Source organism: Ips typographus, linkage group LG8, assembly GCF_016097725.1.
Source record: "Ips typographus isolate SLU linkage group LG8, UJ_Ityp_2.0, whole genome shotgun sequence".
Taxonomy (NCBI): Eukaryota; Metazoa; Arthropoda; class Insecta; order Coleoptera; family Curculionidae; genus Ips; species Ips typographus.
Genome location: NC_138429.1, coordinates 5120965 through 5138898, shown reverse-complemented (window position 1 = coordinate 5138898; position 17934 = coordinate 5120965). Strand labels below are relative to the sequence as shown.

At 32.6% G+C, this 17934-nt stretch overlaps 1 protein-coding gene across 1 annotated transcript in view; it reads right to left on the bottom strand.

Annotated features, from left to right (window-relative positions):
* The window catches only part of LOC145732923 (uncharacterized), a 138866-nt gene that overhangs the window by 21447 nt on the left and 99485 nt on the right, over nt 1-17934 (bottom strand). Inside the window, exons 9-12 of the mRNA XM_081985471.1 lie at nt 17061-17122; nt 12775-12937; nt 3931-4064; nt 1891-2098 (exon numbers count right to left, since the gene is read on the bottom strand). Of these exons, the coding sequence (XP_081841597.1) occupies nt 1891-2098; nt 3931-4064; nt 12775-12937; nt 17061-17122 (567 nt within the window). The remainder of the gene's footprint in view (nt 1-1890; nt 2099-3930; nt 4065-12774; nt 12938-17060; nt 17123-17934) is intronic.

The following is a 17934-nucleotide window of genomic DNA, read 5'->3' as shown; positions in this document are numbered from 1 at the left end:
TTTTGACTTTTGACAAAAGAAAGTAAAAATCTAGCAATTTTTCAAATTCAAACGTTGGATGTTTTTAAATAGTACTATAAAAACCTCCTGCAATTGTCGGAAGTCTCTATAAGACTCTTTGACCTTACAAGAATTTTTTAAAGTTTCAGATGCTCCTAAATTCTAGTAAAAACCTTCCAAAAGTTGTCAAAAGCTTTTACAGGTCTCTGTGACCTTATAAGAATTTTCTAAAGTATTCGATACTACTAAAAACCTCCCAAAAGTTGTCAAATACCGCTACAAGTCTGTTTAACCTTACAAAAAGTGTCAAAGGCTTCTAAATACCAGTAAAAACCTTCCAAAAGCTTTCTAAAACTTGTACAAGTCTGTTTAAACTTACAAGAAATTTCCATATTGTCAGAGGCTCCTTAATGCTATTGAAAACCTTCTAAAAGTTGTCAAATACCGCTACAGGTCTGTTTAACATTACTAGAATTTTTTTCAAGGTGTCAGATGCTTCTAAATACCGCTAAAAACCTTTGCAAAAGTTGTCAGAAGCTTTTACAGGTCTCTGTGACTTTACTAGACTTTTTTAAAGTGTCCGATATTCACCTCTAAATACAAGTAAAAACCTTCCAAAAGTTATTAAAAACTTCTACAAATTTGTTTAAACTTACAAGAATTTTCCAAAGTGTCAGATCTTAGTGATCATTTTCATTTTTGGATCAAAACTATACTATACTATAAGGTTTTTAGTAGTGTTTAGAAGCATATGACACTTTGCAAAATTCTTGTAAAGAAACAACTTGTAGAGGTTATTGACAACTTTTCGAAGAAAAGAAAATCTTGTAAGGTCAAAAAGAATATTTAGGAGCCCCTGACGTTTTGGAAGATTCTTGTCAGGTTAAACAGACTTATTTGACAACTTTTGGAACGTTTTTAGTAGCAATTTGAAGCATCTGACACTTTGGAAAATTCTTGTTCATAGAGACTTGTACAGGTTTTAGGCCATTTTTGGATAGATGATTTTAAATGCTACTGAAAACCTTCCGAAACTTGTCAAAAAGCTCTACAAGTCTGTTTAACTTAACAATCTTTTTTCCAAAAATGAAAACTGTCACTAAGAACAATCAACTGCTTATTATCTCTCTCTCTCTCTCCAATGGCACTACAGCCCAAATTGAGCCTTGGCCTCCTCTATCTTCCGCCTCCAACACTGTCGATCCAACGCCGCTCTCCTCCAGGTTCTGACACCTATCAAGTTCTGCGCGTCTTCTGTCACTCCATCCTCCCATCTTTTCCGTGGTCTCCCTTTTGGTCTTCTGCCCTGCATCCTACTATTGAGGACCCTTTTTGGTAGCCTGTTATCCGGCATTCTTACTACGTGGCCTGCCCATCGTAGCCTCTGTAGTCTGACGAATTCTGAGATAGTTGCCTCCTTGAAAAGTTGGTAGATTTCATGATTATATCTTCTTCTCCATATCTCATTTTCATTTAGTGGCCCGAAGATCCGTCTTAGTATTCTTCTTTCAAACACCTCCAGTTTATTCTGTGAGTTCTTTGTCATTACCCATGTCTCGCATCCATCAACTGTTATTATGCTAAGTTTATATGTGCAGCATTTGCGCAAATCTCAACCCAGTGAGTAGTTGGTAATTGGTCGAAATAAAAACCAGCTTTCAGCTTGCTGGTTTTTCTTGACCAATCAAAAACTACCAAACAGTACTGCGATTTAAGCAGACTTATTATTTTTGGTCAAAATGCTTGCAATATCTAGAGCACTCGTTGTTTGATGGAAACCTTGTATAAAAGTCCATTTAACCATTTTTCAACAGTGCTACATAAAACTTAAAAGCTAATAAAAAGTCAGATATTTCGTTGAAAAAAAAAACGAAACGGAATAAAACAAACCTTTTTCACTGTTAAGCTCATGGGCTCAATTTTCACCAGCGGCCGTCTTTTGACTTTAACAAATTTCGACATGCACTGTTGAATATTAAAATCTTCCACTTGACATGTAAATTTTCCTTCGTCGTACTTCTGAACCCTTTCCACGGCCAACAGCGCCGTATACTGGTCAGTCACGTGCGGGTCTTTTATCAGCTTTATCCATTTGTGTCTGAAACCAAAAGAGAGGAATGTTTAATATAAGTTGCAATGATCGTTTTTCAGGATTAAATTTTCGCTTTGGTGCTCGTCTATGTAGTTTTTCACACACGTGCAATCTTATTATCGATGCACTTCAATTCAAAATCAATACGATCTTTCAATGGTTGTGATGCTTAACTGTCCAATTAATAGAATGACAACCGTCCAAATTTGCTTCATAAAGCTATTAAACTGTAATACTTACTTGAAAGCCAGTATCAAGTACGTATAGAAGCATATTAATTTAAGATATTGGCGTTTCAAAGAGGCAATTACGAAAATTATACCTGCTAATTCTACCGTTTACCACAATCTCTGTAACTTTTAAGGATCTGGTTCATTACGTTGAATTAATTTTAGAACGCGATTGGTATTCCTATTCCTGATATGTCTTTGACACCTTTATATTATAAAAAGGACTCTGGTAGAGGTATTAATGAGCTGCTAATACTAAATAGCTAATTTCAGGTAGGATTTGCCTAATCTGGAGTTTGCTTATCATGCTTTGAAAGGGTCCAAATTTAAAAAGTCCCATCATCAATTGCTCTAAAAGACTATGAACTAAAGGTGTTTGAAGCTATGGTTATAATGGTGTTGTCCATATGCAGAGTGTTGAAAAAACAAATTTCTAGTAAGTTTCAGGTAATATTAGAAATATATAAGTTACTTCATATGTAAATTTGATCAAATGCCATTATTAAAATACTGTTAAATACTTTTACATCAAATAGTAGGTTAAATTACTATTTTAATTGTATTATTTACACATTATGAAATATACAAAAAAATCTTTAAAAAGTACACTCAAGTTTCTTTTTTATCTAAGAAGTCTAGTTTTCTTCATAAACAATCATAAAATTAGATAATTTCTTTAACTGAGGTACCTACCTGATCTTACAATAAATTGAACTGAAATTGAAAAAACATGTTAAATAAATCACACAACAAAACCAAAATGATATTTATTTAATGCTGGGTAAATTTACAAAAGAAAATTCTTAAAACGCAAAAAGCTATAGAATACGGAAAACCTGTATAATATGTGTAGTATACTGTGTGTGTGTGGAAAGTAGGAAAATTAATACAAGCCCTTTTATTGTATTTTACAACTCTATTGAGTGATATTTCAATTGTTGTGATGTTTGACTATCCAATTGAAACGTTAATTGGTCTATCAATAGAAAGAAAACTTTCTAAATTTGCTTCATAAAGCTATTAAACTGGAAAACTTACTTGGAAGTTATTAAAGCCAGTAGAAAGTACATGAATTTAATTTAATACCTTTATAGTGCAGTATTAGACAGACTATTTAAGACCTCAATTGGTCTATCAAAAGAGTGACAACAGTTCAATGGTTGTAGTTGTTGACTGTCCAATTAAAACATTAATTGACAGAATGTCAATCAAACTACAAAATAGCCAAAGTAAGGCAAACTACATGAATTCAATTTAAGAAATATATTAAAATTGTTAAATTGTTAGTTAGAGGACAAATTGAAAAAAATGTATTAGCAATTCAAGTGGTCGCCAGTTTACCCGAAAACTTCAAGGCTGCAATTATTGTTGGCTGTGGTCTGGATTATTTCGAACATATTACCGCAAAACTTTTCTCATCTATTTCTCGAAAGCTTGTAGGCAGCCACGTCCTATTAATGCAACTACTTTTCTTCCAGGACAGGCTCATTTTTCAGTATTAGGCTTGAATCTTGTTAACAAGACCTTTTTCAACGCGACTCATCAAAATTCTGAATCTACGATCTGATGGGCCACACAAAGTTCCTCTTAATCCTAGCCTGTGCTTACCGAGCATAAGTCAAATTCACAAACGTTCCATCTTTAAACCAGCGAAAGGTCATCGAAGGGGACCCCCGGGCTACACAACTTAGAATGAATTCGTCGTTCTCTCTGATTACTCCAGGCTGATTTATATCCACTCTCTGGAAACAAAAAAAAATAGCTTTCAAACTTTTGTTATGATTTTCAGTTAAATTTGAATTGGAATTGTTGAGAAAAGAATACTTTTCTGTTTGTTCTACAACTAAAATCTTGTTTTATAGTGTGTCACGATTTTCAGGTTCAGGCAGAATGATGATTTACTATGAGTAAATCATTGGAAAAATTTGTGAAACCCTGATTTGTCACCTTTAGATTTCTTCCTCTGGAGACTCAAATGAAAAATGTTTCCTACACCTAATCTAAACTATCCTAACCTAGCCCATTAGCAGATTTGTGTCAAGGAATTGTATAAGAATGTGATCAAAAACATTTCAGATTTTACAAAATGTTAGAAATCACTATGGCTCAAGTTTGTACTGGGAGTGAATGCAATTTTCACCATGATTTGCAGAATGATTTGAAGTATAAATCTATTTTCATAAGTAAAAACTGTTTTAGTTGTCATTTAACATTGAATTTAGTGGTAATTTTGTAAAAAACCTAAACTAACTTAACTTAATTATTTGTTATTTTGAATTTTTTAGGATTAGTATACTGATGTTTATTTATTTAGTTCATTGAAGTTTTGGTTGTGTTGACACACTACTATTTGTGGTCCTTTACATTGCAAGTGGAAAATAATGAAAAATTATCCATGACGTCTATAATTAATTACTATCCACTTTATATCACAATTAAAAAAATGAAGACAACAGTTTGAGAAGGAAAACATGACAAATTGGTTATATTTAAGAGAAAAGGGAGGAATCTGGGCCTTATAACCAAAGAGCTAGAATATAGAAAAAATATTAAGTAACGAGTCAAAATTGGTAATTTTTAACTCTAACTTTGAATTACGTAATGAGAGACTTTATCGCACTAGTATTGTTTGTTTTGTTGTAGTTATTACATCACTAATGCGATAAAATCAGTCATTATGCCACTAGTGTCGTAAAATCTATCATTACGTAACTCAACTCAAAAGGTGGTCTGTAAGGGATCATTACCGTGCTAGTGGTAGATAAATATAATTTATTAGTAGTTGCACGCGACTTAGATTGATTTCGATACCAAACAATGTTGCCAGAGCTACCGTTAAAACGGTATATCTACCGTTTTGTGGTTCTTCTTCTTCTGTTCGTTTTTAATAACATTGCCATTATTAGGGTTGTGGAACATTTTTTTATAATGCAAATTGTAAATTGTCAAATACACATGTTTTATTCAGTAGTGTTTTTTTAGGTTATCGGATGGAAAATTTAATGAGGATTCCAAAAATGTGCTTAAAACTGTGATTTTGTCTTTCTGGCAGTTCAAACTTTCACATCACGTTTCTTCTTTACTATACTCGATTTCGTAGTGTTTTTTACGTTATTGGATAGGTAATTTAATGAGTATTCCAAAAATGTTGTTAAAACAGTCACTTTCTCACTCAAAGTGGGTTTCACAGGCGAATTTCCCTGACTGCCTTTTCAGTGTTTTTGGCAGTTCAAATTTTGACACCGCTTTTCTGCCTGACTGTACCAAAGTTTGCAGTGTTTTTTCAGCTTATTGGATAGGAAATTTAATGGGGATTCCAAAAGTGTGCTTGAAACTGTCATTTTCTCACTACAAGTGGGTTTTACAAGCAATTTTATCCCTGACTGTTCTTGAAAACTGCCTTTCTGTCAGTTCAAACTTTGACACTGCTTTTGACTACCAAATTTTGCAGTGTTTTTCAGGTTATTGGATAGGAAATTTCATGAGGAATCCAGAAATGTGCTTGAAACTGTCATTTTCTCACTACAAGTGGATTTCACAAGCAATTTTGTCCCTGACAGTTCTTGAAAACTGTCTTTCTGATAGTTCAAATATTCTCACCGTTTTTCTACCTGCCTGTACCAAATTTTGTAGTGCTTTTTCCGGTTATTGGATAGGAAATTTCATGAGGATTCCAGAAATGTGCTTGAAACTGTCATTTTCTCACTACAAGTGGATTTTACAAGCAATTTTGTCCCTGACAGTTCTTGAAAACTGTCTTTCTGACAGTTCAAATATTCACACCGTTTTTCTACCTGCCTGTACTAAATTTTGTAGTGCTTTTTCAGATTATTGGATAGGAAATTTCTTGAGGATTTCGAAAATGCACTTAAAACAGTCATTTTCTCACATTAAGTGGGTTTCACAGTCGATTTTGTCCATGGTTGGTTTGAAACCTGTCTCTCTGACAGTTAAAATTTTCACACCACTTTTCTCCCTTACTGTACTCTATTTCGTAGTGTTTTTCCAGGTTATTGAATAGTAAATTTAATGAGGATTCCAAAAATGTGCTTAAAGCTGTAATTTTCTCACTCCAAGTGGGTTTTACAAGTAATTTTGTCCCTGATTGTCTTTGAAAACTGTCTTTCTGGCAGTTCTAACTGTACTGTATTTTGTAGTGTTTTTTCAGGTTATTGGATAGGAAATTTCATGAGAATTTCGAAAATGTGCTTAAAACATTCATTTTCTTACTTTAAGTGGGTCACGTGACTGCCTAGCTAAATTATCCTCTAAAACCAAAATTTGTCCAGAATCTGCAAAATTATAAGTTTTTCAAGGCATTTTTTTCTCTGAGTTTTAACATTTTCTTCTTGAGTAGTTAAATAAGGCTTGTTTTTCTGGAATATTTTTAATATAGCATTAAGAGATGTTGTTCGTAATTAACGGTTTTTGCGTTGTATAAATTCGGCCACTTCTTGTATTTTTTTATAAATACAGTTGACATATTCTATACTCCACAACTACATTTGCAAAAATAGACAACAGGAATAAGATATAAAATTGAAAATAACCGTTAACAAAAACAACAAAAAACAAAGCGGATTTGGACAAGATTAATGAGGTCTAATGCTTGATAATGATTACCTTCCCTTTCAAAAAGCTTTAATTATCTCAAAAACAACAATTACCATTATGGTTAAATTTACTTGAAATAAACCACTACGTTAATCGGTTTTACCATAAGAACTGAGAATAGTTTGACTCAAAAATGGACCAAAATGACATATTCTTTATACATTTTTTCAAAGATAATACGTTTCCATATGAAAAATATGACCTGAAGCTCTGTGTAATAGACTTTTATAAAAAAGTGACCCACGAAAATCAAATTAATTGTCCGAGTGTTTTTCGTACCAAAAACGTCTCCGCTTCATTTTCGATAGGTCACTCTGTTTAAGTTTGTAAATCCAAATTCTACGCTTAATCAGAAATAATTTTTAATCAAGCAATTTAGTTTTTTGATTATAATTTAATAAAGCTCTCTGCTTTTTCTTTTTGTTAATAAAACTCGAAAAATCCCAGACGTCTGCAGTTTCGCAGAGAAATTTAAACTAAATTAAGATTGAGAAAGAAAATTTCCTATTCTGGATGTTAACGCAGCAAAACTCCAGGCTAAGACAATGAAATAAATCTTCAGAAACTTTTAGTGTTACTTTTCAGGTTCAAGTATTTGTCAAGAGATTCATTTATTGCCTTCCTGGTCAAAATAAATGTACACTAGGATTGCAGGCTTAAATAATTGAGGTAATTTATAAAGAAAGTTCCCACGTTCGTTATTTTGCTGTTCTGTTTTGTGGCACTCCAAATAAATTAACAAAAACTTCCGCTTTTTTGTTAAAAGCACCACGATTTTAATAAAAGTATGTTGAAAACCCGGTGGAAATAAATAAATATAAATATTAAGTAGCCATTCTTGTTTACTTAAACCAAGTGGAAATGGAAAATTCATTTGCTGAGGCCGCTGAACCGGAACAAACTGTTTTAATAATTTTTATACAAAAATATTTATTTAAAAGCAAATTGAATACGAACAATGCATTTATTTGTCAAGCCACATGTTTTTCGGTATCCACTTTTAAAGTTAGATTTAGTTTGAACTATTTCCAGGATTAACGGATTTCCAAGAAAAATCCTCAATAAACTAACTAAACATTGTCACCAATTCGATTTAAAGTCGTCTACTTGGTATTGCCGCAATTAAAGAACCATTTCTGACTTTTTACTTCTTCTAATTAAATTTGCCAGATCCGATTCGGTTGAGGCGCATAAAATTTGTTTTCCATTACACCGACTTCAAATTGGTTTTCCTGCTTCGTTTAAGCAATTTTATTAAGAATAAAACGGAAGTTTTACTTTGCTCTTTAATTCCTCTGGCCGATTATTACAATCAAACTGGAAGAAATAGTTATTGAGTTTTACTTTGTTGATAATTTGTATTTTTTGAATAAAACAACTTTCTTAGAAGATATTGTTATATTTGCGTATTTGCATGTTTTCTAGATACTCTCTCTCAGACTTGTTGATCCATTCTGGTTAAAAATAACTAAACCTTGGTACAAGCTATGTAAATGTTCCCTCATTAAGATATTTTCTCCATATTTGTCAGAAGGTGAATAGTAATTAACTTGCCTAATTAAACCGGTTTAATACCACTACACAAACGTTGATAAGAAACTCAAACCAGGTGGCAAAGCGTTTGTCGACATAAGATAATCAAAGTTTTAGCAAAAGTAAGCAAAGCAGAGCTTTTGAACGTCGCCAAAAGAAGATTATACGTATTTAATCAGGGTGGAACTTTCCAAAACAAACTTAAGTTGCCTACTAAATTAAAAGCATAATACGATATAAATTTGTTGGTAACATTGATAACATTGTCAATATTCTGTATCAAAACAAAAATTGGGTACCTATTAAATTAAAAAAAAATTAGTTTAACAGCATTGCAAAATTTTGATATTAAATTAGAAAACTGGGCAGTTTGGCAACAATGCAAAAAACTGGTAGTAAATTCGGAAATGGTCCGTTTGGCAACATTGCAAAATTGTGATTTGAAATTAGGCAAATGGTCATCAGTTGGACAACGATTTTGAGATGTAAATATTGATTATTTATAATTTTAAGACAACATTGTAAAAATTGGGTACTAAATAAAAAAAAAACCGTAACCATCAATATGGTAACAATGCAAACCACTGGAACTACATCCCGAAAATGATCAGTTTGGCAACATTGCAAAACTGTGGTACTAAATTAAGAAACTTTGGCAATAGAGCGAAAACCTGATGCTAAATTCGGAAAATTGTCTGTTTAGCAACATTGCAAAATTTTGTATTAAATTAGGCAGTTGGTCAATTTGACAACATTGCAAACATTTGGCAGTAAATCAGAAAACTGGTCAATTTGGTAACAATGCAAACAACTGGCGCTAAATAGGTCAATTTTACAACATTGCAAAACTGGTAACAGTACACTACAATTTGGTAACAATGTAAAAATTTGGCGCTAAATTAGGAAAATAGTCAGTTTGATTACAATGCAAATAACTGGTACTAAATTCAAAAAATGATCAGCTTGACAACATTGCAAAAATTTGGCATTAAATTAGGAAACTGGTCAATTTCGTAACAAAGCAAAAAACTGGATAATTAAACTAGGAAAAAAACACAAACACAATAACAAAAGTGGGTTTATAAAAGTTAAAACTTTTACACAAAATCGAAACATGTATTAGGAGAGCAGAAACGCAAAGAGGTACATTATTGTTTATTAGCCAATTGAAAATAAAACTAAATTTGCTGTCATTTCGGTGCTCCTGATAGAAATTACCATTTTTACACATATTCGCAAAAGTTGTTAATTCTTAGAAAAGCAGAAACACAAGGAGGTAAATTTGAGTTGCTCCCGATACTTTGCTCATTTGCCAATTGTCATTCAAAAAAATAGTTTTTATCTCCTGTTATTTCTGTGTTCATTATAGAAATAAAATTTTTCACACATATTCGCAAAACTTGATAATTTGTTTTAGAAAAGCAGAAACACAAGGAAGTCAATTTTAGTTGCTGCTGATACTTTGCTCATTTGCCAATTGTCAATTAAAAAATAGTTTTTATCTCCTGTCATTTCTGTGGCCCTGATAAAATTAAAAAATATACAGAAAAGTGCAAACATTTAAACTTGTATTAGGAAAGCAGAAACACAAGGAGGTAAATTTGAGTTGCTCCCGAAACTTTGCTCATTTGCCAATTGTCATTTAAAAAATAGTTTTTATCTCCTGTAATTTCTGTGCTCCTGATAGAAATTACAGTTTTTACACATATTCGCAAAAGTTATTAATTTGTATTAGAAAAGCAGAAACACAAGGAGGTAAATTTGAGTTGCTCCCGATACTTTGCTCTTTGCCAATTGTCAATTAGAAAATAGTTTTTATCTCCTGTCATTTCTGTGGTCCTGATAAAATTAAAAAATGTACAAAAAAGCGCAAACATTTAAACTTGTATTAGGAAAGCAGAAACGCAAGGAGGTAAATTTGACTGGCTCCCGATACTTTGCTCATTCGCCAATTGTCAAGGACATAGATTTGACCTCCTGCCATTTTTTTGCTCCTGATAGAATTAAAAAAATTACACGAGAACGCAAAAATTGTGATTTGTATTAAGTGAGTAAAAACGCAAGAAACTAAATTTTAGTTGCTCCTGATACTTTGCGCATTTGCCAAATGTCAAGAAAACAGAATTCACTTTCTGTCATTTCTGTGCTCCTGATAGAAATAATACAATTACTCAAAAATTGAGATATATATGAAGAGAGCAAAAATGCAAGGAGGTTAATTTGTGTTGCTTCCGATACCTTGCTAACTAGCCAATTGGCAAGAAAATCAAATTTACCAGTCATTTATCGCTCTTGGTAGAAAAACCAATTTGTTACACAACATCGCAAATTGTATTAGGAGAGCAGAAACGCAAAGAGGAAAATTCAGTAAATTGATATTTGATTAGGTAAATGGTCAGTTGGACAACTTCTGAGGTAGGTATATTATCTGCCACACTAAAACCAAAACAACTGAATAGAAATGGTTCTTTTTCTCTTGTAAAAGAAAATTAAGAGATAATTGAAATTAAATTGAGAACAAAGTCCATTTGTTCGGTCTTAGAGATTCTAGCCGGGGTGAGATTAGGTCGAAACTAAATAACTCTGTAAGGCGAAAGGAAGCAAAACACAAAGAATGAGCGAAAAATCTTCGTGTATCAAAGGAAAAAACGATTGTATGTACCAGAGGGAAGTAATTTCGTGCTGTTGTTAGAAATTCGCTAATTTGTGTTGACCTACATTAAGAAAAACATTTAACTCAATACGTTTGAATGCTGTTTTACGTTTCTTCGAAGCTCCAGACCGCATTTATAGTGGTTTGGTGAAGTTGTTTTCGGAAAAATAAAACTATAACCCATTTAATAACTAGGAAAAATCGTTTGTCGTAGAAAAATTAAAAGTCGTGTGTTGAAAACAACTGAAATAAAGGCACAAAGTGCTTTCTTGGTTGTTTTTATTATGTTAAGTGTCCGCCATTATCCGCGAAATTGCCTAAAGTGGAGAGCACCTATTACATCACGTATATTGCTGAAGTTTGTTTTAGCTCTAATAGGTTGCACATGTTATGGTTTTATCGTCCGTGATGTGGAGTTAAATGGTCGATATGTTTTTTTATTCAGGACATAAGCAAACATTGAATATTTTAGTTAAAAACACAATTTCTACTTCAAAATTGAACTCCTAAACTTAACTTTATACAATTTCAACATGTCATGGTATATGATCTAGAATGAAGTTATTAGCAAATTTTGCGCTTTGACTTTTGGTACAGTTTACGTGTTCTTCCAAGGTTCTGTTTAAATTTTTGCAAAATTTTTCTTCTCCAATTCAACCAAACAGGTAACTCCTCAAATAACGGAGCTACGCTCAGTCGAATTGGACTTGCACATTGTCACCTTTTGCCTTGTAACTCCTTAAGGGTAAAAACAATACATGTCCCATAAGCAATGGTAAATAATTTAATGGCGTATTTATGGGGTCAAAATAATACGAATTAGCACAACTTACCTTAAACGAAAAAGTAACAGAAACAGAAATACAGGGGTCAAAAATATGTTTTCAAAATGCACTTTTCCAAATAACCCGAGATCCACTTGGTGTTTTTGTATATATTTTCAACCAAAATTTCTTTAAATTCTTCTCATAAATGCATCGAGCTGAATACTTTAATTGCAAATATCTCGAAAACGGATGATTTTAGGGATATTAACTATCAATCATAGGTATACTTTTTTTGTCTAAAAGATATAAATATATGGAATGGGAAATATTCGGGTTCCAGTTGTCACAAATTAAAATAGACATAACTTTTTTCTCTATGCGCTGGCTTAAAACTGTGTTGGTAATCAAATTTGTTGTTAATATCTAATTTTATCAAAAAACTCCAAGTTTTTTGTGGGTTATTTAAAATATACCATTAAAAAAAAATATCTGTGATCCCTTGTATTTCTGTTCCCGTTGACATTTTGTCTGAGGTAAGTTGTGCTAAATCGAATTATTTTGGTTTGGTATTTACCATTCCTTATGGGACACCTTGTATAACCTTGTAGAGGATAAAATTTGCTACAACTCTTCTTATTTACACAATTTGTGACTGGAACAAACACTGTAGGACATAAATTCATTATGACCCTTTTCAATTCAAAATTAGAAATGTTGCAGAAGTTCGGTTCTTCTGATTAATGAATAGTAAATGTAACATCCTTCTATACTGGAACACTTATTGATACTTAAATAATCAATTGAATAGAAGATCCCACTCACAAACCATTATTTCCTAATGGAGAATCGTTTGATATTCATTTTACCACTTCAAACCGTCCTCACCTGAATTGAAAGCGTTGTTTTAATTGAATTATCTTTCTCGGATACCGTAATGTTTCCGACATATCCGCGGTCTGCCCACTTGTTAAGCACATTTTTCACCTTCTTCTCTTCCTTTTTCGGGCCGTACACTTGAAAGGTTACGTCAGCTCCCGACATGTAATGGCTGAAACAAAAGAAAGTACGTAAAATTTATAGTTTGCTGCTGAAAATGAGAATTTTTTCAATTTATCAGTGACAAACTGAAAGGAATTTTGTCTTTGATAATGACAAGAGATTATTAATTTTTTCCACACAACAAACGTTCTACAACATACAAAACAAGCAGACCGGCTACTTTCAGACAAATTAAACAAAATCCCATAGCTAAAGGCCAAAATAAAAACGCAAATTATACACTCAAAGTATAACTTAAAAGCGAATATCCAGCGGAAAATCAAATTTAATTACGGCCACATCATCCACACTGGAGGCAGTTTGCTAACCTTTTTTGCTGTTCTCTAAAAGCCTGCTTTAAATAATCAGGAAAACTAACTTATAAAACCGACATGATAAAGATAATCATTCAGGGCATTTTTTAAGGAAAGTGGAAATAAACTGGTAATTTTTAAATGATAATTCTATTACAAAATTGCTCAGACATTATAAAGCACTCGGATGTAGAGATGTATTTTTGGTAATCCATTCCACCAACTGAAAATTTTTAATTCTTTATGATACAATTACGTTTATCCGGATACTTATTCTGTTTGATTGTTGTCAGGAACCATTGTGATGGCGTTTATATTATTACATACATTAAAATTTCGTTCATTAGCTTTTGCAAAGTTTATAGTAAGTATTATTTACTAAAAACCAAAAAATAGTATGTAGAACCTACTTAAAACCTTGAAAATGTGAGAATGAATATGGCAAGAACAAATAAATACAGAAAAAATACTGGCAAGGTTTTGAGGCACTTAGATTTAGAAGTCTTTGGCAAGTTTACCTAATTCAGGTAATATTTAAGGCACCCTTAAAGACTTATTGCAATTTTTGCAAGGTTTTCTGTATTATTTAGACGCTTTTGGCAATTTTAGAAAATCCGGGCAAGGTTTAAGAGACTCGTAAATGTTTCTTGTAGTACCTACTTACAAGCCTCTGGCAATACTAGAAAATTCAGGAACGTTTTAAGACACTCGTAAAAACTTCTGGCAAGTTTTGAAAGGTTTTCTGTAGTATTTAGAAGGCTCTGAAAGGTTTAAAACACTCGTAAAGGCCTCTGGCATTTTTAAAAGGCTTTCTGAAGTATTTAGAAATCTCCGGCAATTTTAGAAAATTCAGGAAAAGTTTCAGGTACTCGTAAAGGCCTCTGGTAATTTACGAAAGGTTTACTGTAGTATTTAGAAAGCTCTGCCAATTTTAGAAAATTCAGGCAAAGTTTAAGACACTCGTAAAAGCATCTGGAAACTTTTGAAAAGTTTTCTGTAGTATTTAGAAGCCTCTGGCAATACTAGAAAATTCAGGCAAAGTTTAAGACACTTGAAAAGATTTCTGGTAATTTTTTGAAAGTTGTATGCAGTATTTGGAAGCCTTTGGCAATACTAGAGAATTCAGGCAGGGTTTAAGACATCGTAAAACCTTCTGGCAATTTTGTAAAAGTTTTCTGTAAAATTTGGAAGCCTTTGGCAAATTTAGAGTATTCAAGAAAGGTTTCAAACACTGGTAAAGGCCTCTGGCAATTTTTAAAAGGCTTTCTGTAGTATTTAGAAGTCTCTGGCAATTTTAGAAAGTTCAGGCAAGGTTTAAGATAATCCTAAAGACTTCTGGAAATCTACGAAAGGTTTTCTGTAGCATTTAGAAGGCTCTGGCAATTTTAGAATATTTAGGCAAGGTTTAAGACACTCGTAAAGGCTGCTGGCAACTTTCGAAAAGTTTTCTGTATTATTTAGAAGACTTTCGAAGTTTTTGAAAATTCAGGCAAGGTTTAAGACATCGTAAAACCTTCTGGCAATTTTGGAAAAGTTTTTTGTAGAATTTCGAAGCTTTTTGGCAAATTTAGATTATTCAAGCAAGGTTTCAAACATTCGTAAAGGCCTCTGGTAATTTTTAAAAGGCGTTCTGTAGTATTTAGGAGTATCTGGCAATTTTTGAAAGGTTTTCTGCTGTATTTAGAAGCCTTTGGCAATACTGGCAAATTCAGGCAAGGTTTAAGTTATTTGTAACGACTTCTGGAAATGATTTCTGTAGTATTTAGAACGCTCGGGAAGTTTTTAAAAATTCAGCCAAAGTTTAAGACATCGTAAAACCTTCTGGCAATTTTGGAAAATTTTCTGTAGAGTTTAGAAGTTTTTGGCAAATTTAGAGTATTCGAGCAAGGTTTAAGGCACTCGTAATCGGCTCTGACAACTTTTGAAAGGTTTTCTGTAGTATTTAGAAGTTTCTGACAATTTTATAAATTCAGAAAAGGTTTAAGACACTCGTAAAGTAAAAGAGAAATTAAAGTTGTGAAACAACCACTACAATCATGGTAATGAATTGTACTGAATACTGTAATGTGTAAATCAGGTGGAAAGATGAAAATTACCTGCTTTTACTTTCCACCCGGGTGGAAAGTACTTACTTTCGGTTGAATGTCAATATGCTTTTTGTCATATCTTGGCCCACTTTACGTAACATTTGGGTCTTCAGAAATCTCCATGTTAAAAGCACTTTAAAAACGTTTCAGCTCAAAATATTAAAGAAACAATACCACTATAATGAGGTTGTCAAGATTGTAAACAAATCACCAGTCGTTTATTATGGTTGAAGTCATAACTACTCTGGTACCTATACTACCTTATTGTTAGAGACTATTAGCAATCAATATTTAATCTGAATGATTTTTTAAAAGTTTGATAAGATTCTGATAAATGGTCGAACATAAAATAGGATACAAACTACGGTGGAAAGTTTAATTTCTGTCTCGAGTCAAAGTTAAACTAAACTGTTTTAACTACCTAATTTCTCGATAGAAATCAAACACTTTCCACCTGAGTAGGTTATATACTATTTTCCTGTAATCCAAATTTCATTCCCCAAGTAATTTTCAACTCTTTAAAAAGCAAGGGTTTATCTAAAACCCACATTTACCTACACTATCCTCAAACATTTTCAATAAAATTAGACTATCTGACATTAAATTAAGCATTCTGGAAGCATAACTTTAGGAAACGAGGTCAGCCAACTATCGAATAATTAGATAGATTCTAATTAAAAGTAAATTTGTAATTCTCGCAGCCAAGTAGTAAAGTTGTTATACAATTTAGATTAACTAATAATTTTTAATTGAGTGAAAATGGAATTGTAAGGGTTTGTAACAAACCCTATTATTTATGGATGCGCATAATAGATTTACAAACAAGGGTTCTTTTGTCACCTTTTTCCATTGTACACTTCATCGCTCATACACGTCATACCCTTTGCTTTTAGAATATTACAAGCCTTTGCGGTTAATCCATCTTACCGTAAATTATCTTCGGGAGTTATAAATTCATTGTTGATATTGTTCCGCTAATAAAAAGTGAAAACTGTCGAAAACGAGGAGGGAAAAAGCATTCCCAGGTAAGATATAATGTTAGGATGCGGCTCGTAATTTTACAAGAATATTCTTGCGGCACTGAGAATATTGCCACAACTCCCAAGGATGCAACCTCGTTATTTTCAGTTCCGGCTCGGGAAAAGCGATAAGTAAATTAAATTGAGAAGCCGGCGGATTTTCAATTACATATTAGTTAGAAGGTTCTTTGCAATATCAGTTCTATGCACCTGAAAATCTAATCCTATCAATCATTTTCTTTATAAAGCTGTAATACCACAAAACACTCTTATAATCCAGTAAGATCAGTAGAAGCATATTAGTAGAATTTTGACAGTTCTAAACATCAGTCCTAAACCTGGAAGCTGTCAAATTCGATCCCATAGAGGTACAAAATAACGAAACGTACTTGAAAAGTAACAAAATCAATTTACTTTGATTTTTGTTATAGCTGTCAAATTGTCCGGTGACGGTGACTCGATGATTTACGCAAACTTCATCTTCGTAAATAATAGCCTATCATTAGATGCTCATTGAATAATATACTATTGTCCATACTGTGCTTAAAAGCAAGTGTGTGAATTATTTAGCATACTAATTGATAGATTTCTACAGCAGCAACTTCTCTACAGGGTGTTTTCCTTTCCTATTTTTAATTATATTGATCGATATTTATCGTCGTGGGACATCCTGTATATAAATAGTAAACTACTATAATTAAAGTTATACTTACACTAAACTAATTACTTTGAGGTCCTCTACTTTGGATACATTAGCACGCAGGTACTTCAGAAGCTGTAAAAGAAAATAGAATTACAAGTTATTTTGCACAACAATATGTTAATTATTAGGTCAGTACTTTATCATTTATAACTCGATTTTTATCATTTTTCTCTCGGTTCTTGGTGCTCTGGGTTCCTCAGTCGAACAGACACACTTTGACACGTCCTAACCATCAGAAAACTGATTTATTTGTCATATCATTGATCATATTTTATGAGCCTATTAATGACACCTGGAATGGGCACCCTATTAAATAATCCTAATATGGTATAATAAATGCGGTGCATGATAAAAAGACCTCACATAATGGGCTCAGGAAGCCACTTGAGCAGTTCCAGTTATTGGATCGAAAACGACATTAAGGATCGTAAATCTGGCCGTGAAAGAAATAAATGACTTCTGGATTTAAGTAAATAGAAATCCAATCCAATAGACGAGAATTTATCACTCACAATCTTATCCTTTTGCCTCTTCTTTCGCTAGGAACAACACTTATATTTTAAATAGTTGAGAAAAATTAATAGATTTTGTTATTAGTAGTGTATAAGTAGTTTAACTTGGTGTTTCCCTGTGTGGTTTTCCCATAAATTCAGCACGATAACGTGAAATATGGCAAATACGCGTACGCTAGAAAATTAGAGATCTGTATCGTTTTGCAAAACTTTCCAGAACATGTTACTGAGAGGTACGTTTCCAAATTCAGATAGTATAATAGTTTATACTATACTGACACTGTTTATAATACATTTTACACAAATGATCAAGAAAAATAACCAGGAATCGTTTTTTAATTCACAAACTATTGCCGTTTGACCCCTTTTCAA